Below are 24446 nucleotides of genomic sequence, written 5' to 3'. Positions count from 1 at the left end.
TGGAATAGTTTAGGAATGTACCTTCTTAACTTTTAGCATCAAATTTACCATTTATGTTGTCCTTAAGAATGTAACACTTGCTTCCAAATACCTTAAAATATTTTACATTGGGTGAGTATCCATACCATTGTTCAAAAGGTGTGGAATTTGCACCTTTCTTGACTTGTATTCAGTTCAAGGTATAGACAACTATGCTTACAGTTTCTCTCCAGTATTTCAAAGCAACATTCTTCTCCATCATCAGTGTTCAAGCACAATCCATTACAGATTTGTTCCTCCTTTCAAAAATCCCATTTTGTGGAGGGGTCCTAGGTGTAGAAGTTTGTCTTTGAATTCCTCTGTCACTATAGAATATCTCAAACTCATTCCATGTAAATTCTCCACCGCTATCAAATCTCAAACATTTCAAGCTTTTGCCAGTCTCCTTTATAACTCTTGCCAAGTACCACTTAAACATTTGAAAAGCATCAATTTTTGTTTTAAAAACATAACTGTAATCATCCTAGAATAATCATCAACAAATAAGATAATGTCCTTGTCACCTTTGTAGCTTTGCAAATCAATTGGTCCACGTAAATCAACATGAACTAATTCTAGAATTTCTTTTGAGGAGTGAGTCTTACTTTTAAAACTAGATTTTGTCATCTTGCCTAACTGACATTGTTTGCAAATCACATTATCAGGTTTCTTTAGTTTTGGCAAACCTCTAACTCTTTTTATGTTACTGATACTAATTAAGTTATCAAAGTTAACATGACATAACCTCTTGTGCCACAGCCACACATCATCAAATTCTACAACAAGACAAGTAGCATCATTCATGTCAAGTTAAAACAGATTACCTCTAGTCTGATCTCCATTTCTAATTAGTTTTCCATCAATGTCATATATCTTAGCCTTCTTGTTATCAAATTCAACTTTTTAATATGAACTATTCAATTGTGACACACTCAACAAGTTATATTTAGGTCCTACATAGCAAGCATTGTCACACATGATCTTTTCTATCAATTTTATTGATCCTTTATCTTTTATCAGACAGGGTGCATCATTACCAAATATAACACTATTTCCATTATAATACTCAAAGGCAATGAACTCATGTGCTGTGAACATCCATTGCCAGTGATACATCTATCACTTTTGTTCACTTAAGATATTAATGTAGTTGCCTCATATTTGTCAAAATCATCTTTCATAGCAACATACACAATTTCATCATCATGCTCATTAGATCCATCTTTTGATTCCTCTTCAGAAATGTAGTATGCCTTCTTTCCATTGTCTTTATAGTGATTGTTGTTCTAATCTATTTTACCTTTGTTTTCTCTCCAGTTCTATTGTTCTTCTTCTCTAGACACCTTGCAGTAATATGACCAACCTCATTATAATTGAAACACATGATAGGTAACTTACCTTTGTATTTCCCTTTGCCTTTGTGAAATCTCCTAGCCAACAATGCTTCAATCTCTTCTACATCATCTTCATCTATGTTTACTATCACTATAAACATGTTTGATCTTTTTCTTCTTCTTATCTTTAGGTTCTTTTAGAGTAGGTTTAGCTTTGAAACAAATTCAACATTTTCAGTTTTGAAATTATCAAAATTAAAAAGTTCAAAAACAATGAGTCTACCCATCAATCCCTGAAGGGTTAGATTACTACCAGGAACACACCTTAGTTCTTGTATGGTAGAGACTCTAATAGCATAGATAGGCAGTAGGGTTCTCAATACTTTGTTGATCATAGTCTCATCTTCAATATCACCTTTTGCTCCCCTGATAACATTCACAACATCTTTGATTCTTGTACAATACTGGACTATAGTCTCACCTTCTTGCATTCTCATGTCATCAAACTTTCCTCTTAGACTTTCAACTTTGGGTCTCAGAATATTCTTGTCTCCTCCATAGATTGTCTCTATAGCATCCCACATCTTCTTAGTAGAATTATATCCTTTGATGTTATCAAACTTTGAGTAGCTTATGGCAGATGCAAGCTCTAACATTGCCTGATTGTGTTCTTTCTTCTTCTTTAGATCATCAGTAGTAGGGGCTCTAAAAAGATCAAGATGCTCAGTGTTAATGGTAGACTATGCATAATCTCCAAGTCCTCCTAGATGTAGCTTTATCAAACTTTGCCATGTAGGAAAATTTTCCTTGTTCAGTTTGGGCACCTCCTTTCTGTACATCTTGATCTTTTAACTTTTAGTACCTTTAAACTATTTCCTTACAAGCACCAATAGCTTTGATAAAAAATGTTGGAATACTTTAGAATAACTGAGGGGGGGTAAATCAGTTATCCAAGGTTCAAATGTACAAATAAAACTTTTCAATACTTAACAAATTCATATCCATAAAACCATATCATACATGCATCCATTAGAACATCAAATACCTTAACTTAGTAGGTAATTTCCCTAGGTCAAAATAATTTTGTAGAAATGTAAGCATGAAATACCACAAACTCATTCACATAATTGGACACAAGGATTTTACATGGAAACCCAATTTGAGAAAACCACTAGTAACATGCTACCAATTTTCACTCTTCTAAAGTGATGCCCTGTTAAATGTTACAATACACACTATTAAATTTGACTTGGTTAAAGGATTTCAATCACCCTATTAGGAGTGAGCCTTGTTGGAGGACTTTAGAACATTCCATTATAATTTCACCCAGTTAAAGGATTTACAAATGACCATTAGGTCAACCTTAATCCAAAGGATTTATCCATACTGATATAGTTGTTAGAAAGTAACAACAGGACTTGATTTGATAATAAACACAACTTACTTGCAGATTACAAATCTCTGGTTCAGTCCTCCATTATGCTAGGCATTCATACTCTTCATCTCTAACAACTTGTCCACCCTTCAAGCATTCATCCTCTTAAGCCTTCTCGCTTTGTATGCCAATTGCAAACTCTTCTATTTAGCCACCATATGAAACAACACCATAGACTTCTTATCTTCCTTAAGTTCTCGCGCATGACAATTGTTGCTTCTGGCCTTCTATCTCTATAAGTAGAGAATTTAGATCTTTTGCCGCTTAACCACAACCATCCATTCTAGGGTTAGGTTAGATTCAATGAATCTATCCACTGTTCCATTTTAGCCCCTTCTAGAATCTTCTTCTATAATCCTCTTTGAATTTACCTCAAATGGTTTATCTCGAATTCTGTGCCACCACCTCATCATAGAAATCTTCCACACACTTCACAAAATTAAAGAAATCAACTTTATCGGCTCAAATTTATCAAATTTTTGATTAAACTCTTTTTTACTATCACTTGACATCCACACTGTTCACTCGGCAACTACAATCTTTAGATGCTCGACCAACACTAGGTTGCTCGACATAAACTAAGTCTTCCTTGCTCGATCACCATTGTTATTTACCTAATGCTTGACACCTATTATATTTTTTCTAACACTCAACACATACTGAATTCTACTTAGCTGAACTAAGTTTGCTCAGCCAAGTTTGATAGACACTTTCAGTGAAAATTCTTCTTCTAGGCTTAGCTTAAGTAACCATTTACTTTAGCCTTAAGTAGATCAACAATACATAATATCATCAAGGTCTTACTTGGTCTTAATGCTCCTTTTATACACCAAATAACTCAACCTTTCTCTAGGTTCTCTTGTTATCTTATCTTTTCAAATCCTCTTCATCAATCAAACAAATGATAGCATTCAAATCAAAAAGTGGTTGTCTTACCAGCAAGTAGCAAATTTGACATCATTGACAAAATAATGATTGTTTCATGATAGGTTTTATACTTCAAACAATATCTTTTCAACAATCTCCCTCTTTGGCATTGATGACAAACCAATATCAACAACACTACCAAAAAGAAAATTAATACCTTTTATTGAAATCTCTCCCTCTATCAATATATGTGCCTCTTTCTTTTTCCTTCTTTGATATGCCTCTTTCTTTTTTCCTTCTTCGATATGATCTCTTTGATATTTCCCTTAACCTTATATCTCCCTCTTTGAACTCTCTCTACTATCTCCCTTTTTCTTATATCTCCCTCTTTGACAATAATGCAAAAGACTTGTCATCTATTCATGCAGATATAATCGATTCAGGTTCTCCCGTTGTCATCTTGCATGTGATTGTAAATCTTATAGTTCAACTCCTTCATTACTTTAGGCAACTCCCAGAGTAAGATCCACTGCATCAAATATTAGAATATGACATGCAACTTAGTTGATGCAGGCACTACTCTGTTTCTTAAGTAGCTTTGGATGGGGGTATCGCCCCTAGTTTACCTCTAAGATATTCATATGCATCCTTAGGTAAAGTCTTTGTGAATAGATCAACTATTTGTTCTTTTGTATTCACATATTCCATTCTCACTTCTTTGTATTGAACCAACTCTCTCAAGTAATGATATTTGATTGCAACGTGCTTTGTTTTTGTGTGCATCATAAGGTTCTTTGATATGTTTATAGCAATTGTATTGTCACAATAAAGTACCACAAGTTCAGTAATATCCTCCTTCATTCCTTTGAATAGCTGTTTGATCCATACCACATTTGTACTATTCACTGCAATAGCCACATATTCAGCTTCAACAGTAGATTGCGATATACAATTCTGTTTCTTACTAACATATTTCAAAATTCACACTTTTTATACATAATTAAAATTCAAAAAATACACATATTACGAATAATCAAACAAATTTTAATAACAATCTAAATTGAAAAATAAAAGGAAGTTCACAAATTATTCAAAATAATAAAATTAATTTAAAATGTTTACATACAAGTATGTTATGTTCTAATTCATGAAATGCTTTAAATATAAGTATTTAGACTTTCCCATACATTAAGTATGACAATTACATGTGATTATATTTACCTAATTCTGTAAAACGAAAAATACTTTGATGTTCTTTTACAAATATATGAGTAAAAATAGAATACATTGTCATTTCTACCACACTATATTCCTTTTATAACAAGAGCTTGTGGCGAATTAGAGTCCCTACCTTTGGGAAGAGTAGAAAATTGGGACTAATGAGGTTTTGTGCGTAGTTGATGTAGAATATGTATGAATTATGTATTTGAAGATATATTTGAATATGTATGAATTATGTATTTATAGATATATTTTTTAATAAATTTGCAATGTGAAGTTCCATGATTATTTAAGTCTAATATGAATTTGAAAACAAAATTTGTACATCTAATATGCAAGCAAAATGTCTATCTTGTTTAAGTAGGAAATGGGTTTGAGGGTGGTTGTTTGAGTCTTCTAAACTATTTATCGTTACCTATCTTCTATTGTATGACAACAAAATTTGGCATACAAATTTAGGCATAATAGTTATTTTTATTTACAGGCCACAAATAGAGCAATAGGGCAGACATGCCACGAATATTGGACATCTTGAGACTAAAAAATAAATCTGCTAGAGATATTCACTCAGTGCACTAACTAAATCACATTACTGTGAGGTGTATTTAGATGTCAGTAAGATATCCTAGCGTGCATGGAAAGAGAAATTTGAAATCCCTGAATCCACGAACAAGAGTTCTGTCATTACTTCTTTTCAAGTGGTCAGAGCCAAATGTGAAAGCCACAGACATAATACTAATGACATTATTAGAATTTATTCTTTCAACAATTGACATATGAGCAAACACAAATGGAAAATATATAGGGGAGATCGTAATGGAAAATGTTTAGGGGGATTACTGTAAAAGGAACCACTGGCTGAGTAAAATCTGAGTGCAGTAGAAGCTAACAAAACCATTCACAAGTTTCACCTGATCTCTCAAACTCCTTTGCAATGCTTCTAGTCGACGCGCCTTGGTTCTTTCTCACCTCTCCAAAACCCTCATTCTACTCCGTGAACTTTTCAATTGATGTTTTCTCCAACTTTTTTGACCCATATTAAATTCATCTTTATCCCATGCTGTCTTTTCACAATTTCGTCTTATTTTTTATTTCTAAAAAAGCCCAACTAAATCCAATTCCACTAATAAAAAACAAGGAATTTGCATTCAATAATTAATTTTTAAATATAGCTTTGAAGCTTTGTAAAACTTTGGAATAAGACATCGATAAGTGAAAAAAAAATTGATCAGAGTTCAACAAAAACATTAGTTCCCATGGACTAATAACATTTTTATTCAATTAAATAAATTTAAATTTAATTATCAATTAATAACTATAAAGCAATTTTTTTAATGTTCGTGCTTACCCATTGCAACGCTTGCTAGTTTACCTAATTTAAAACTTTCGGAAAATAAAATTTCCTTTCCACATAACTATAACGTCGAGTACAAAATGCACACACCGCCAATCGACCCTCGCAAATTGTTCCGAAGGTTTTCCCACCTTTGCGGGGGCTTTGAAGACGGACTCCAAACATCTATAAAATGCAAGAGAGGGCTTTCTTCCCTTAAACGTTGTCCTATGCAATCCGAAGCTCCAAGATATAATATCATTTTTACTGCAGCTTTGCTCTCAATATATTTATTAACTAGGGTTTGTTTCTCCCACAACAGGACTGAATTGTTTTTATTTTTAGTTGCAATTCTATTTGATGAATTAAAAAGCTAGGGCTTATATTTATCAGAGTCGACTCGATTGGATTCGGACATCTGAAGAAAACAGGTGGGCCTCTACCTATTATGTTATTTTTCAAGATTATTGAATCATTATGAATTTTTTGCTATAATTTGAAGGTTTTAGTTTAAACCCTAGATTTATTTTTTCCGTATATGATATTTTTTGCTACATTTTGTATTGTTCTGTTATCGATTGTTTGATGGATGAAACAAGCACTCATTGAGGTGTGGATAAGAGTGATGTTGCTTCAATTCTTAATTTTAGTTTTATTACGAGTGATAAAAATAATTCTGCCTTTTGCTGTTCTGATGGCTGCGCCTATAATATTTGTTTTCTCGATGTTTGAAGTGTTATGAGATTTCACCTGTTTCTTTTTTAATATTTTAAGAGGAACTCCGTAACTGGCTATTGCACTATTGCCGTGTTTTAATTTATGTTCTATAAATGCAAGCATTTACTAAATTTATTAGTAGGGAGGGGAACCGCTTATGTCATTCTTTACTTTAAGCTTTACTTCTTCTACCCACTTTTCTAAGCTTTATCAAAATCGTTGAGCTTTACATCACCTTCTATAATCTTTTCCAAGCATTTGGAGCGTATAATGTGTTTTAGCTCTCTTCTGTCCCACGTTTCCCATAAATTGTTAGATTCTTTGCCACTATACACTTGTTGTAATAGCTCATGTTAATCTTCATTACCATTTCATGCCCTTTGATTCATTGCTCTCTTTGGTTTTAGCTCCTAGTCGCCATATTCTCTTCATTGCTCTCTTCGACCATCTTCTATACTGTCACATGTGGCTACCTTATTGGTAGTGCACTATAGCCAAACTCCTAGTGCAAACCTTCTTGTGATGATTTGTCAATATCGCATATTGTCTCCTCCTCTCTACCAACTTTTAGAGCCCTTGCCATATGCTCATTGTTTAAACTCTTCACAAGAATTGCTCCAATTATGCACGTGGCTTGCATCTTTTATGGTGTCGCAATGTCTCATTTGCCCATATGTTCCTTGGTGATTTATTGTTTTTTTGGAGCATGTATGTAGCAATTGCAATGGGCCTTAAGACTTTGCCCTCCGGCGCATGTCTCCTTGTGGTGGCACCTTCCTTGTAGAAACCTATTGACAAGTCCTGTATGGTTGTTATGTGGTAGGATGGCAGGCCCATTCTCTCACATAGAAGGGATGCTAGCACTCATTGGTGGGTAGGGCACTAAAATGCTCCAATAAGTAAATCTTTTGGGGCACAACTTTTGATGTGCCATGTGCTATTCACAGACCTGGACGCTTTACATTGCTCATTGTTTGATTGTTTCCAAGATGATTGATACTAAATCACGCCTATCATGATTGCTCCAACTCAAGGTACACGTGGCATTTTTTTTCGTATGTGGATGAATCATAATGTGCTACATGTCCATGTGGTGATGTTATATGGTTGGCTCAACCTCAATTGTTTGCTGGTTAATGGTTCGTTGAGGTGTATTACATGGTTAAACACATAGTAACATGAGGACATGTCCTCCCACTTTCCCCCCATGTGTTGAAGATGGGGACACACCGGGGACTTGGGGACTTTGTTCCTTCGTCCCTAGCCGTGCCACCAGATTTTGCCACCTCTATCGAGGATGGGGGGACTTCTCGTTATGGTCAATGTTCGACGTACCAATTCAACGCAATGTTCAAGCATTTACTCATTTATATGTTTATATCTTATATTGCAATACATCTTTTCATAACTAGCATTTTAAGTACCATATGTTTAGCATATACCCCCCTGGTCCCTTGCCACCGTCCCCCTGACATCCCCAAATTAAGGCCCCTCTGTTCCCCGTCTCAGAAACTTGTACCCCTGTTCTATCGTCCCCTTGTTCCCTAGAGCGGTGTAACCATGGTTAAGCCTATGTCATCAGGTCCAGGCTTCCTCCATTGAAGTTCAAAATTTTGGTGAACATAAAAAAACATAAACAACTTGTAGTTGACCCTAAGATTCATATGAATCAGGGCTTAGTTTTTTAGTAAAACATATTTTAATAGTGAACCTTTGTCTTATTCATAGTTCATGGGTGTTTACAATCTGCACTGCCCACATTGAATCATTGTCTGACATGTTGTTTGCTTGAGGTTGTAGTTATCTTGTTAAGAAAATGTGTACAATATCATTGATTTGCGGAATGAGTTGCATTAGTGCTCATTCGAAGTCATTGGCTAATACACAAGTACACATTAGGATTTATTGCAGCTTTATACAAGTTTTCTCTGCTTAACTAGTTTTGACACTAATTCCTTAATGGAATAGGCACTATTCTAGGCGGTGGAAGATCAATCTATCATCAATCTAATCTCGTCTTCCTTGGTATTGTAGTTGGAGTTTAGATTCTACTATGCTTTTCTGGCCAATTGACATGATTTGAGCCTGGTTTTACGCAAACTAGAATTAGTAAATATTTAAAGGGTCATGATTTTCTCTCCCCCTTAGATATTTGTATGTGTGTGTGGTTATTAGGATTGTTTTAATCTTTTGGTGCATATGCAATAATGTGTCTAGATCTGATTTTTGGAGGTTTTGCAGGCCTGTTTTCAGCCAGTGCTGAAATGAATTTGTTGGCAATCTTTTGAGATCCATGGCACATTGGGTGGGCAGTTAAGAATTTGTGTCTAAACTTCATTTCTTTTTAATTGTTCAGTTAAAAATACCTTAGAGAGCAGCTCGCTTGTCTTAGCAGACATCAAACAGAGTTTAACCACTTTAATCAATTGATTTCTATTTATCCAGTCTTTATTAATGAGTCTTAGCTGTATCCTCTGAATGGTATGTTCACCACGTGTTTAGGATTGGTCTTACCTCTAGAAATGTGCAGATAGAACTTCGATAGCCAATAGGCCTTTTTGATTCACTAAAATATGTTGCCAATGTTTTGTAGTTTGAGGGAGTGGATGGCACATGATCGTAAAACGGTGGACTAATAATGTTCCTTAACCAACAAATTGATTGGTAAGAGGATTTTAACATTGGATAATGCATCCATCACTTGTGGACCACAATCCAAAATCCTGCCCTTTTAAGGGACACTACAGTTGCATCAGTCAAGAGTTGATTTTTTGACATCCTTCTATCCATTAGAAATGATGGGCACACCTATCTCTTTCAACTTATACTTGATGATCTGCAATGGATCTTCTACATGTTTTACCTCATTTTTAATGCAGCTCTTGTCACAACCTAAGCTCATGTATCCATGTGGAGCTTCATTTTTTTCCCTCAGCATTTCTTGCCTATATGGTGAATGAGCAACATTGGAAGACAATCCATTTGGATAGATACATCTTGCAGCGTGTTATTTAGCAGTCTTGCGGCCTCATTTTATCTCTTATGTGAGTGAGTATTTTTAGAAGTATGGTAAAACTAAGTGGCTTTCTACCACAGTTCCAAGATTAGATGGAGGAAGAGGGATCTTCATTCTTTGAGATCCCATCTTCGCCAAATTATGACTTGTTTGTTTAGCTGCTTGCTCCTACTTATTTATATATGCCATGACTTGTCCTGATGGCTTGAGATAATGACAACATTGTTTTGTGGACAGGCTTAGGTGCTCTATCCATGAATGCCACACAAATGGGTTTTCACTGGAATGTATGAGCTTGTGCACTTCAAATTACATCCATTGCGAACCCAAAAATCAACATCACTTGTTGGAACTCGCTATAGCACTTTAACATACTTACAAAGCAACCAATTTGAGAATATATTGATGTGGGATTTGTATATGGAGTTAGAGCTGGCTAGCATTGCTGATCCTATTTCAGCAATTTGGTGTTCGATACATTTCATTCAAGTCAAAGGATTTGTGTCTACATATATAAGTATCCTGTTAAATCAAAACCCAAAAAGCTGACCTCTTTTCTCATAAGCTTTGTTATCAATCTCTTTGGAAGTGCATAGGCCATTTTACATTTGTAGAAATCCTATCACTTTGGGACATCCAATGGTCCTACCACTTTGTGTTCTCTGTATTTAGAATGAGGTAAAATGGGTTTGTTTTACTGTTCCAAATGCTTTTTAAGCTGCTTTGAGGGCCAGGGATTCCATTTTGGTTATTGTTGAAGCCTAGAAAATACCACAAGAAAACACTTCCTCGTCTATTGGGTTACCTAAATTTGCCCAGAGTCCTTTTTTACTCATTGTTGAAGCTTGGTATACACTAAAAACAAAACTTACCAGTTTTCTGCATGTTTACCTAAATTTGCTCAGGACAATCCAGATGCAAAAAGTGAACTTTGGATGAATCTCCGGGTGAATCAATTGAGGACCCTTTTGATTCAAATCTTATATGAACACATGGCCTTCCAGGCCTGAATTACAGTTACTGGATCATTTACTTCATCTTAAAAACAATATTTGGAATTAGTCTATCCTCATTTCACCTTCAATACACCAATGACATTCATATTTTATCTTCTGAGCTTTGACCTCTTGAAACTTCATGGCTTGGCTTTGTATAAAATTGTACCTTTAACTTTTGTAGGTTGTATTTGCAGACTTGAATGATTGAGACAATATTCTGGGAAAACTAGATAAATTGTTTTGTATCACAAATTTTCTAGTCAAATCGTGAACTAATTATCAGTGAGCAAAGTTATTGGTGCTCCCATTATGTGACTTCAAGATATTTAAGCTTAGTTGCCGATTCGTGACACGAATCCGATTCGGGCACGTGAATCGGATCCGTGGATTCGGGATTTTTTTTTTTCCCAATTATGATTCGTGGAGGATTCGTGCATATATATATATATATAATTATATATACTAAAAAAAAGAGAAATATACATAATTCTAAAATTAAATCATTTCATAGTATGAATCTAGTATACTTGATCAATGACATTGATAATTAATCTATTTTCACGATTATAAAGAAAATCAACACATTCACATTGAATTACTGAAAGTGAAAGCTTGTAACATTCAAAATATAGATCATTAAACTTAAAGTTTATAACATGATTTACTCATAAAAGAGTCAAGAGTCAACACTAAAGTTTTTTATTTAATCATCAAATGGATTTTCAAGAAAATCCGCATCAGAGGGGTACTGGTGAGCTGCAAGTGCTGCATCTGTATTAGTAGAGGAACCCAAACCACTAGTAGTAGAGGGGATTGTTAACTCATAATCCTCCTCCTCATCATCCACATCAATCAAAGTGGATCTAGCAAGATCTCGGATGGTCATATCTAAATCAGGAGTCTCGGGTGCTACATCCCAAAGCTTTTCGGGCCCCTTCTTGTACTTAGGATCCTTCCGTGACAACAAGCGCAAATTGTTGTGAATGAACACAAGGTCTTTTGATTTTTTTGGAGCCAACCGGTTGCGTTTGATTGAGTGGATAAAGGAGTAAGTACTCCAATTCCGCTCAGCAGCAGAAGAGCTGGCAACCTAAAGAGAAATTAAAAATTATCAATACAACAATCAAGATAAATAAATTAAATAATAAATTCAAGGAATTGAGAATGTTAACCTTAAGCTTAATTTTTCAAACTTACTTGGGATAGGACCTTTATGGCAAGAGGTTGGAGGTACGTGAAGGCTTGCCCATGAAGGTACCACCATTTGATGGCACCCATCCTGCTTTGGTCTGCTATGGCAATAGGGTCGAAATCCTCACCTGAGTTGAAAGCAGCAAATTCACTCCTCACAATTGCCCCAATCTCTGGATCTTGGAATATCTTAGCTAGTGCCCTCTTATACCCATCTGCAACCTCTGCATCTCTAAATGGTGGCACTCTACCTGGAAGGCGAAGTACATCTGCACTATAGTACCTGGGGATAACAAAAGACAATTGAACACTATCAAATATCAATAGCACAAACATTGGATAAAATAAGCACAAACATTTGATAAGAACTACAGTACCTCGGGGATAGAGCATATGCAAGGAGGTGCAAAGGTGTGGTCATCTTGTTCCATTGATGATGAACAATTTTTTCCACCTTCTTGTAAAGCGTGTCCTCAGGATCATTCTCCCTCCTCTGTATGACCTAAGATATGAAATATGAATAATAATTATAATTAGTGAATATGTCAATTTAAACTTTAGAATCTAGATATCTCTCAAATAAAAAATTGTTGTAAAAGAGCGTAAAACTTACCATTTTAATTTTTTCCAGCATACTATCCATGGAATCATAAATATCCCCAAGGCATGGCTCATCACTATCTGCGAAGCGAAGCATTGCCATTATTGGATCGGTGATTTCCAACACATAACTCACAAGACCCCACCAATCCTCATCTAGTATCATTCTTCTCACATTTAAAGCCCTTGCTGTATTGGAATTCTTCCAAATGCCCCATTGGGGGCTAATGACCATATGCTTCAATGCTTCTTTTACCTTCACAAGTCGTCTCAAGACGATTGTGTGAGAGGCAAAGCGGGTTTCAGCAACCTAAGAACATGTTAAACTCAAGTTAGTAAAACATTTAAAAATTAAAACATGTTAATGTAAACAACAACAAAAATTAATAATTGTGGAATCCAATAATATTCAATTATATATTAAATATAAAAATTTACCTTCAATAACTCCAAGTCCGAGAAACTCCTAAAAATTGCTTGTGACATGTGGTGATTTGTCACAAACATTTGAATCTCTTCAGCTTCCTCATATATCCTTTTCACCCAATCTATTTCGGTGCCAATTGCTTTCATCACTAAATTGAGAGAGTGGACAGTGCATGGTGTCCAAAAGATATGATCATATCTAGACTCTACAATTATCCCTGCAGCCCTGCAAACTTTTGCATTGTCCGTGACCACTTGAACAACATTATCAGGACCCACTGACTCTATGGCATCAATGAGAATGCGTGAAATAAATTCTGCATCTTTCACTTCCCCTTCACAATCAACTGCCTTCAAGAACATTGCCCCCTTAGGGCATACAGCAATAACATTGATCAATGGACGGTTTCTACAATCTTTGCAACCATCCGAAATAATAGACACACCCGATTGAACCCAAAAATCTCTTATTGGTTGAAGTTGAGCCTCTACATTTTTCCTCTCATCATGTAATATGGTAGTGCGCAACTTCTCATAACCAGGCGGTTTGTAACCATGGGGTGCATCATTTATTGCTTCCACCATCTCCCTAAAATAAGGTGATCTAGCAAAATTAAATGAAACACCATTTGCAATTAAACAACGTCCAATTTTGTGATCAGCAATGTCTCTCTTTTCAATTTGGAATGCCCTATCTAGTGGGCCTCTCTTGCGGGTGAGTGGAGATGGGTCTTCATCTTCATCATTTGTAGTTGGCATAGGCAAAAAAGGATGTGTTCTTGTGTTTGTTTGATCAAATGATGGTGTTGGTATATTTGTTTTTTGGGAAGCACCACGTTTTGCTTTTGCAACTGCTCTATCAGCATCATCTTGCTCTTTTGCTAATGCTGCTATTTGTGCAGCTGGTAATCCCTTCTTATCACTACCTTGACACATGTGAATTCCTTCACCCGCAGGGCCCAAAAAATGTAGTTTCACTCGGGAATAGGAGCTTCTATGTTGTATGTTGCAAAAATTACATTTCCATATGTATGCCCCACCCCCAGGACATTGTGCAACTCTTGTTGTGTGTCTCCATAAAGGAGACCCCTTATCAATTTTGAAGCTTGGTGATGCAGCCCCACCCCCACCCACTGAGCCTTGACTACTCATTGTTCTATTCTTGCAATCTAGAAAAAGTGAAAGAAAACCATACTTCACACTTGCACAAAAACTTGAAAATTTGGAAAACTAAAAATAAATCAATAATCTATGAAAGAATTCAAGAATATGGTTGAAATGCATACCTTAAACACTTCTTGCAAGGTATTTGAAGCTCCACAACCGATCTCCTTCGAATCCAAGCACTTCACTTCAAACTAGCAAGTATGAGAGCGCAAAATAGAGAGCAAAATAGAGAGCAAATGAACTTGCATTGTGATTTAGAGGGTCGTTTTTAGGGTTTAGGGCCTTTAGGGCAAAAAAAAAATGATAATGGGCCCACGTTTTTGCATTCTCCTCCTTGATTGCCGCGGATTCACGCGGATCCGCGCGTGGATCCTCGAGGATCCGGGCAGGATTCGTAATCCTGCCTGTGGATCCGTAAGGAGCCGCGGCCCGCGGCTCCTTACGGATCCACAGGCAGGATTACGAATCCTGCCCGGATCCTCACGGATCCATACGTGGATCCGGATCCGAATCGGACCCGAGCCCGGATCCGGCCTTTTCCAGGCGAATCCGGTAACTAAGTATTTAAGCAGTTTTCTAGAATATACTCAATTTCAAATCTTCCTTAATTATTCACCTGCACCAGGAGACTAGTAAAGTGAAAGATGCACTTGCTCTTCTTGGGGGTTGTTATAGGTCTGAATGGCATCGTTTCTAGTCTGGGACTGTAAAGTTGTCAACACTTTTTTTGTTTTCTGTTTACTTGTAGGCTTATATGTGCCTTTGGGTATGGTGTTTGTTATTATTTAATATTTTGTGCTGGTCTTGTCTTATTTTTTCTCTTTTCCATTTATGCAACCCCATTTTATGGTTGTATAATTTTCTAACGTGTTCGCATAATTTTTTCCTTCAGTGTATCTACAGCTTTCTTCTTTGCAACTTGTATATGCCTTTGATAGTGCATCTGTCATCATTGTTTTGGTTATTGTTTATCTACTCTAATAGACTAAAAAATGGTTTCCTTATCAAACAGTCAATTAGGGAAAACTTTTGTGTAAGGCAATGTTCCCTTGAATGAGGTAACAGTATGTTTCCTAGTGGGTGCTCTTGATAATAATCTGAGGAAAGTAATCCAATGAAAGAAGTATAAATGTCTCCTACATATTTTTAAGACTTCAAAATATGAACAATATACTTTTTCTGGAAGAATTAACCTCACAATCTATACTATTTCTGAAGTTTCTATGTGTTCTCAATCGTTTCTCAAACTGCTCAAGGGTCCAGATTGATTGTTTTCCTGGCGAAGTAAAGATTTTGGTGTGCATGCCTCTTGTTTAACTTGTTAGCATTTTCCCTCTCCAGTATTAATGGTACTTCGAATTGCCTGTATGGACTATAGACCCACATCAGTTTTTAAAATATGTTGACATGCCTTCCAATTTGCTATTCTCGTCAAATACTGTTTGTATTTGAAAAAAAGTAAAGAAAAAACTTGCAATCATTTAGAGAGCTCCTATTCTTTATGGAGTAATAACTTCAGTTTTTAAAATATGTCGGCATGCCTTCCAATTTGCTGTTCTATTCAAATACTGTTTGTAATTTTTAAAAAAGTAAAGAAAAACTTGCAATATTTTAGAGAGCTCCTGTTCTTTTTTGGAGTAATATATAAAATATTAAGGAATTGGAAGAATTACTTCAGATTATTACCAATCTTAGAAAAATGAAAATTATATATGGTAAGAAACAATAGGGTAAGATCTGAAGTTGAATGATATTATTGATTATCACTGGAAAAATGAAAGTTCTATGTTTACAGTTACATAAGAATAGTAAAGATTTCTAATTAGTAATTTGATTACAAATGCAAGCATATTTGAGTTTAATATGAATGTTTTAGAGATGATTTCTTGTTAGTTTAACAGAAAACCTTTGCAGTATGCTTCCATGAGTTTTCGACTTCCACATGACAATATGTTTTAGATACCATATTAAAATGCTGTAAATTTTTATAATAACAGTTGCATTAACACAGGAATGGCCTTAGAATCACCTACAAGGTCCTGGGACAGGCAGGAAGATTTACCTAGGGGCATGAGGGAGGAATATGGAAGATCAGCTGATCTTGATCTGAATCAAGCTGTGACAAAAGATGAAGGAGATGATTATGATTACCAACCCTACAAAGAGAAGCCTTTGCTGGAGGATACAATTGGAGGCGGTCTCTCTATGCAGATGGCAACTGACAATCACCAAGAATATTCTCCTGTGCAGATGGAACGGAGCAAAAGGCCTTCAGTGTCTCCTGTCGCTAAGTCTAGATCAGTATCATCTGTTCCAAAACAGATGTCAAGTCCGCAATCATTCACTGATGGGACAGTTGATTCTCCAGGGAAGAGCCCTCCAAGGCAATCATCCACACCATTGAGACAAAGGTCCCCATCTCCTGTAAGAGCCAGATTGCCTTCACCTGCAAAAAATGTGTCAGGATCACCATCTAGATCGGTGTCACCAGCACACTACACATCTGCTTCACCTACCAGGGATCAAATACCTTCTCCTGCAAACTCAATGCCTCGTGTTTCACCCAGATCACATTCACCTGGAAAGCATCCTTCTTCACCCGTTGGGCACAGACCAGCGTCTCCTGCAATGCAAATGTCATGTTCTCCTGGTAAATACAGAGCAGGCTCACCTAGGAGGTATGATTCCCCCTCACCTGAAAGGCGCAGATCAGCCCCACCTAGGAAATACATGTCACCTTCACCTGAAAGGCAAGGACCAGCCTCACCTAGGAGGTATGTGTCACCTTCACCTGAAAGGCTCAGATCAGCCTCACGTAGGAGGTACATGTCACCTTCACCTGAAAGGCACAGATCACCTTCACCTAAGAAGTACAAGTTCCCTTCTCCTGAAAGGCATAGGCCATCTATTTCCAGAAGGGAGATGCCGTCTTCTCCGGCAAGGCCCAGGTCTCCAGTTTCTAGGCGCGTATCTCCATCTCAGAAACGAAGGTATTCTCCTCAAGAAGTTCGACGCAAGAATGACCAGTCACGTTCTCCTGTTGGAAGACATGCTGTTTCACCTGGTTACGGAAGAGGTTATCATGGTAGATCTCGCTCCAGGTCACCTGGGCGTAACTACTATCGAAGATCACCCAGGTATGTCACTTGTTTCTGTTTTGTTTTCTAGTTCTTTTGCTATGGGTTTAAAAATTGAACTTGTATAACATTTTCTGGATGTTAATTTCCCACATATATGCCCAAGAGTAAAATACAGTGCTGCCATTTTTATTGATTTTAAATTCTTGAATTAATAAAAGGTATTTTTATTGCTTTAGCTTTTTGATTATTGATTGCAGGGGTCAATATTCACCAAGGAGCAGATACTCTCCAAGGCACAGGTCACCTCCAAGATACCGCCCTAGACGCCGGTCTCCAAGACGCAGGCCTTGGTCCCCACCGCCAAACAGGAACACTGGTCTTGGAAAGCCTGGAAACAACTTGTTTATAGCAGGATTCAGCTTTGACACCACAGAGAGAGATCTGGAGAGAAAGTTCAGTAGATTTGGAAAAGTCACTGATGTTCGTGTTGTTCGGGATAAGCGGTGAGATTTCTTCGGATTGTGTTTACATTTAAATTGTGTGCCTTTTTTTTTCATGCAAGTTACAAATCTGTATATCAAATTTTTGTCTGAATGTCGAAGCTGATGTTGTCATCTGCTGTGCTTTCCTCTGCATGTTTTGAAGTTCATTTTTAGAGTTGGCTGTTTATGCTGTTCATGAATTTTCTAATGTTATATTTTTTTCTAGAGATCTTGTGTTTATGCTAGTATTTCTTCCTCATTTGTTGACCTCCTGTGTGTTGGAAGCTTTGGCAAAAGTATGGAACTTTCACATATGCAGTTCTTACTTAATCCATGTCTTGCCTGTCTTCATCTCATTCTAAATCACTTATAATACTCTTGTGGCTAATATTTTTCCAGAACAATCTTTGCAATTCAATTGCCTGTCAGTTTGTGTTTGGTGCTCAGAGTTGAAAGGGCCATTCAGCTAGCCTTATGAGGTAGCAGGTGCTCAAGATATGCTTTTAAAGTTTTTGCACCCTTACATATTCAGTCTCTTGTTTTGCAGGTCCGGGGATTCTAGAGGTTTTGGGTTTCTAACACTTGAGAGAGATGAGGATGCAGATGCTGCAATAAGGGCACTTGATCAAACTGAGTGGAAGGGTCGAATTGTTCTCATTGAGAAGGCAAAGACCCCAACAAGATACTGAATAAGCTCAAGAGGTTGTCCTAGAATATTTTTTACTAATTGCTTGTATTTGCATTTAATTTGTTATCAGAGCAATTTATAGAGTTCAACCTGACAGAATACTCAAAGTTCTATCAGTTATGATATGTGGCATTCAACGAACCTCTGTTCAACTACCCAGTAGGTTTTGGAAGCACCAGAAGTACACAAATGCTGGTAGTTTCTAAAGTATGTAATGTTGTGTTCCATGTTGATTTATAAGATTCTGAATCTTTTTATACCGTTTAACAGCTATGAATATCTAGTTGATGTTATTGAGAAATCTGTTGAAACTTGTAGCCTTTTATGGGCATACATTGAACAGACAATGGTGATTTGTTTTCTATTCAGTTAGCAGCTTAGGTTAATTGTTAAAAAGTGTTTTCCTTTTTGGTTGTTTGATGAACAACCAAAGATAATAAAGTATGGAAAATGTTAAGATGTATTCATCAAATATGAATGATTAAATGATAACTCTTTGCATGCAATCCTCTTTCAGGGTCGCCCAGCGGCTATCTGTACCTTTCCCCATTTGTTCCTGAGAACTTGTACATTATCTTTTCTCGAGCATTTTTATGGTTGGCGCATGTGTACCTGGAACATTTTGGACTTGGTCATGATTGCATTTGCACTTCCTGAACTTCATGGTGGCATTGTCAATTCTATGTACCTTGCACACGTACATGTCACTAGCATTGCATGTACCACATTGCCATGTTGTTTGACTTGGAGCGATGAGTGAACACTGAACAATGAACATCAATGGTATACTGCGTGATGATCACAGTGCAGAACTTGTGGATAATGTTTTTCAGCTTTATAGCAATCTTTTCTTTGTAATTTATATGGCAGGAAATACAATGGCTATCATAAATAAGGGTAAGTTTATCCAAATGTCATCAGGAAGAACAAAATTTGCTCAAATGACCAAAGAAGCTGTCAGGCATATGAAGGTATGGTAAGGTTCCTATCTGTAGATCGTATGTATTGAATACTAGGTGGCATGCCTTCAATTGTTTGGTGCTATAGAATATTAGGTGCAAAGTCTTCTGTTGTTTGGTCCCAAGGGTAAGAGTGCTAGATGAGTAGAACATGTTATGATTTGACATCAACAGTATATTACAAGTTTTTTGAGTTGCTTGGCATCATGTGCTGCAATAGATGATCAATTATGAGGGCCTGTGTCATTCTTGCCAATCTCATGGTTAGCAAAATAGATTATTTTTCCCAATATCGGTACATGAATTACTTGTGGTGACCCTAGACCTATTGCGTAAGTTATTTGTTCTGACAAATATGAGAAGCATATGCTTGATTGTGGAGGTCTGAAATGGTATGCAATATTTCTAAATAGTGGCCCGAATCCTGGAAGTTTTAATACCAGCAGTCTATAGGTGCTGTGCAGAATCCCCTAGTCTTGGTCCATATAAGTTCGTAAACACGATTTCCTTGATTTGACACGTGTACTTTTTCATAAGCAGTTTACTGCCGTCTTCTTTCTCATGAACTATGCTATATAATGTTCTTTTCAGTAGCTGTAGATGTAGTTGATTTTAATTAAAGTTTTAAAATATTTATGCTTTAAACGAGTGAGATTTCACGCCAAAATAGTGTGCCCAAAGAAAGTTAAGCTTCTGGAAATGTGCCAGTCTCAGTTTCCACGGATACCTAATTTTATCCAAAGTTCCTTCTTTTGTTAACTAAGACACGTGCTTGACCTTGAAGAATGAAGATACACAATGTTTCTCTGGACAAAACCTTGGGGGGGATAAATATCCCTACAAATAGCAACAGGTATGTATTGTGGATTTGCCTTTTTGTTTTAAAGATCATACTTCTAACTGCAACAGTTTTTTGTTCTACGTTCATTCCCACTTTGAAAAGCTCAGGACAACACTATTTGAAGTTAGATAAAGAAGCTCATGTTTTGTGCTCTACATAATTGAAGTTCCATGAGGAAAGCTCCAGGAAATTTAATTTTGATTTTATATCAAAAGATTCACTATGTTAAGAAGCCATTTCATGTGTTTTACATTTTGATATTGGTCTGAAGAGGTAGTATTAAAAGAGCTCATTTGCAACTCAATGTACAGACTTACTGGACAGAAGTAGTTACTTGAACTGTTAGTAATATGATTAAGTGTAGTGTTGAATGTCAGACGTATTGTAGGCTGTTCTTGCATGATCTATATCAGTATGCACCATTGGAGTTTTGTACATTTGAGTGTTCCTTGACAATCAGGTTTAAAGGAGAAATTTGAGAAACAGAACCATTGTGGTGGTATCAAAATTCTGCTAGATTGTGCTGTGAATCTGATAAAAGCTAAAAACTACTGTACCAGTATGGAAGATTATGGTAGATTGTCTGTGAATGGCAAAAGCCAAAGGAACTCTTCTACTGGTGTGTAAATAATTTTTAGGTTGTGCATGAACGATTGACAATCAGGTTTAAACAAGAAATTTGAGAGGGATACCATTGTGCTGTCCAAAAGCTACCGTACCATTATGGAAGATTCTGGTAGATTGTGCTGTGAATGAGAAAAGGCAAAGGAACTCTTGTACTGGTATGGAAAATCCTTTTAGGTTGTGCGTGAATCATTGACAGTCAGGTTTAATCAAGAAATTTGATAAAGGGTACCATTGTGCTGTGAATATGACAAAAGCCAAACACTACCGTACTCGTATGGAAGATTCTGGTAGATTGTTCTGTGAATGGCAAAAGCCAAAGGAACTCTTGTATGGAAAATTCTTGTAGGTTCTGCTATGAATGACAAATGCCTAAGGAATAATTGTACTGTTATGGGAAATTTTAATAGGTATGCTGTGAATCACAAAAGCCAAGATTAGTTAGAAACATGGCTACTGTGCTGTCTCATTCAAGATACTATAAAGTTTTTCTTGCAAATATCTGTAGCTGCAAATGTGATTTCATGTATACTTTTCTCCACTCTTCATGATAGATACAAAATAAAAATGTTTTTGGCTACATTTAGAGCTGCTAATGTGTTAGGTTGCACTTCATAAGACATGTCTTTTGTTACTGACCAAGAGGGAGTTTTAATGCTTACTCTAAGAGAAGGAAAGTTACATGGTTTTCTGAATGTTTTTTATTTTTTTGAATTCAGTAACTAGTTCTTAGTTTGAAAATTCACATCTCTAGTGTCAACAAATGTCATTTAGACCATAAACATATGTACAAGTTGTCTTCTGGACCATGGTGTAATAGAGGTCCAAAGCTTTTAACTGCCCGACACATTTATATATTGATTTATCCATTTCCTCATAACATCTAGATGTCCTTTCATACCATAGGAAATAGCAAGGTTCTTGTTTACCAGTGTCTTGTCACGTGCGTGGATTTTGGTTGTGCGTCATGTAACAGAGCTGTGCAGTTGTTTAAGTATAGAAAGTCACATATAAGTGATTGCGCTCTGGTAGATGATTAAGTGTGCATGCCCAACTATAGGAGCTATATGCACCTATTAACATAATGTTTGTAAATATTTATGCAGGAGAGGGACGAGAGTCCACTATTTTAGGCAACTGATAGGGCAGTACCTCTCGAATTGAGATGTCTAGATCGGGAATAAACTTTGTTTGGGCATTACTTAGGGCAGGATGAATCTTTCTATTGGTGAGCTGGGGATTTCAATCCTACCATGCATGTTGCAATCATGCACAATGCCTCATGTTGTTTTTTGTTTGGTTGTGGGTTACCTGAATGTTCCATGCTAGATGGTTCTTTTTTTTGGGATAACTGTATTCGTTAATTTGGGCTTATAAAAGGAGTTACTATCATAATTGTTTTTTAAGATCTTAATTTCTATGTAGTACAAGGCTACACTTTGACTTTTGGGTTAAGGTTGAAATTGCATACATGTTTGCTGTTGACTAGATCCTATACAGAGTTGTTACCATTCTTCCTGTAATCTGAGAGGGGAGCTCTGCATGGGATCTTGTAATTGAAATAACATTTGGCTGCTGCACCTTACATCTAATCCCTGTTTATAAGATAGTACCTTTTAGTTGTCGTTGCAGATATTTATGCATAATCATTAGTTTTTTAATTGTTTTCCTGAGATTTATGAGCTGTCCCAAGTTCCTAACAAAGAACAAGCATGTTCTTGCGGGTCACAGTGGGCCTCCCAATTGTTTTCCTCGCTGCATATTGATACACCTCTAGTTTGCTTTATTCCAATTGGTAATCGCCAACTCAAATGACTCAGGCTTGAGCTTGTAGGATCTGAAGTGCAGTTGTGATAACGCACAAATGTGTTGTAATAATTCTATTTGGCATTGTATGATGCATGATCAACTTTTATATTCATTGGTAAGATACGACTTGAGGAGCTTGTATAGAAGGATATGATTTGCTTTGTAAATTAATGATTGTTTTTCTGAATGACATTTGAAATTATTCCATTAAACAGCACATCCTCCAGATACTACTTGTTTCTTATCACTGCCTATAATTTTATATTTTTTTGATTTTCAGCAACAATGGTTTTAAGCCTTCCACTTGAAATGTAGTTGTGTTCCTGAATGTTGTGTATAATTTTGGGTTGCACTAATAGTGAATTGTGCGTGTTAGTTAAAAAGGCAGGGAACTAATGTTTTCTTTTAACCTCCCCAAATTATTTCTCCTTGCTAATAATCATCAATGATTTTTCAAAGTTTGATATGGCTTGATTAAAAAAATCTAAATATTTTATGTTAATTCCAAAATTTTCATTGGTCAAGGCTATTTTTTCTGGGCTTTGTCATTTTTGAAAAATTAATATTAGGCAGAAAATTAAGAGTCCGTGAAGAGAGTTGTTGGGAATTAAATTACGTATGTAGCGTGTCAGACGGGCAGAAGGAAGTCGGCAGAGAAAAGGTGTAATTAATGTGGTTGCTACACCGTTACTGCTGGTAGGTTAAAAAAGAGTGGATTGTCTTTCAGTCTTGACATTAGTGAGTAGCAGATGTTGAAGGTCCGGAGTTTAAGGGAACAAAGCAGGTATGTGGTAATGGTTTCCTTCCGCTCTGTGTGTCTGATGATGCATATTTTTTGGATGGATGCAATGAGTTCTAGGCAAAGTTTGGAAATTTCTTGTTACCCTTTATGTGAATAAGTAGAGCAAATGTGCTTGAAACGAGCTTCAATTACACCCTACCTAGAATGCAATTGTTCATAATTTTTCCTGCTTCTGGCATGTCCGTTCTTTTTCCGACTTATCTTTCATTGACCTGCTAAGAAATATTTCGTTCCTATGAAAATTCTTCTGGACGCCGAAATCGATGGTGTTTTTTATCAGATTATTTATGATTTGTGGTTGAAACCCTGGAAAGGAAGAACTGCAATGGTGCTCTGGATTACAGTCGAAGGACAACCCCAATAAAACCCATGATCGATTATCTAATGTGCGTTTCCAACTGTTGGTGGACGCGTATGATAATGCCATTGAACTCAATCCTGTCAATCTGTGCACTGACATGGTTGTAGTTAACGCCATGGACATAGGATCTAAATTACACGGGCCATAAGCATCATTCAGAAGAAATTTGTGCCAAAAACAACATTAACTAGAGACACCAGCCTACCAAACGTATGGAAATTGTAAATAATTGCTACTAGTTGAAAATCAGACTTCTACGGAGTATTCAGCTTCTACAAACAAGCACAAAAAGAAAACCAGTTATATATGTGTTTTCTACATGTCCATACAGCACAACTTATGTATAGATTTTGATAAAATAATATAAACTTCACAATATTGAGCAGCCCATACAGTGCTAAATTTTTCCACTTTGCTGTTTGGAGGTATCGCCATGTGTCTCCTCTTTTCAAATGCTCCATCTTTACTGGTATACAA

At 36.4% G+C, this 24446-nt stretch overlaps 3 protein-coding genes across 12 annotated transcripts; 1 reads left to right on the top strand and 2 right to left on the bottom strand.

Moving 5' to 3' along the window:
• The first annotated feature begins 6426 nt into the window (after positions 1-6426).
• On the top strand, positions 6427-21496 carry LOC149536438 (uncharacterized). 9 transcript variants are annotated; one of them, XR_016358012.1, is made up of 6 exons: positions 6427-6639; positions 16335-17460; positions 17661-17906; positions 18433-18587; positions 18671-18780; positions 19091-21496. XR_016358012.1 is itself a non-coding variant. In XM_089807228.1 (5 exons), the coding sequence occupies exons 2-4, from the start codon at positions 16337-16339 to the stop codon at positions 18572-18574; spliced, it is 1512 nt and encodes a 503-aa protein (XP_089663354.1). In that variant the 5' UTR covers positions 6427-6639; positions 16335-16336; the 3' UTR covers positions 18575-18587; positions 18691-18874. The 9 variants fall into 9 exon arrangements, 4 of the variants coding, with proteins under 4 accessions (XP_089663354.1, XP_089663353.1, XP_089663352.1 ...); XR_016358013.1 differs by having other exon boundaries at positions 18691-18780; positions 19091-21391; XR_016358015.1 differs by having other exon boundaries at positions 16321-17460; positions 18691-18780; positions 19091-21391.
• LOC149536440 (uncharacterized) lies at positions 11552-12610 on the bottom strand. 2 transcript variants are annotated; one of them, XM_089805616.1, is made up of 3 exons: positions 12508-12610; positions 12137-12413; positions 11552-12029 (listed from the first exon to the last, which is right to left on the bottom strand). In XM_089805616.1, the coding sequence occupies exons 1-3, from the start codon at positions 12549-12551 to the stop codon at positions 11643-11645; spliced, it is 708 nt and encodes a 235-aa protein (XP_089661742.1). In that variant the 5' UTR covers positions 12552-12610; the 3' UTR covers positions 11552-11642. The 2 variants fall into 2 exon arrangements, with proteins under 2 accessions (XP_089661742.1, XP_089661741.1); XM_089805615.1 differs by lacking the exon at positions 12508-12610 and having other exon boundaries at positions 12137-12501.
• Positions 12590-14612, bottom strand: LOC149536439 (uncharacterized). The gene is made up of 2 exons (XM_089805614.1): positions 13169-14612; positions 12590-13040 (listed from the first exon to the last, which is right to left on the bottom strand). Exons 1-2 carry the CDS (start codon positions 14306-14308, stop codon positions 12681-12683), a joined length of 1500 nt encoding a protein of 499 aa, XP_089661740.1. The 5' UTR covers positions 14309-14612; the 3' UTR covers positions 12590-12680.
• Positions 21497-24446: the final 2950 nt, after the last annotated feature.

The sequence above is a fragment of the Cupressus sempervirens genome, chromosome 10 (genome assembly GCF_028749045.1).
Source record: "Cupressus sempervirens isolate cs-2001-9-10 chromosome 10, ASM2874904v1, whole genome shotgun sequence".
Classification (NCBI taxonomy): Eukaryota; Viridiplantae; Streptophyta; class Pinopsida; order Cupressales; family Cupressaceae; genus Cupressus; species Cupressus sempervirens.
Note: the sequence above shows the minus strand (reverse complement) of the source record. Positions and strands in the feature narration are given on the sequence as shown.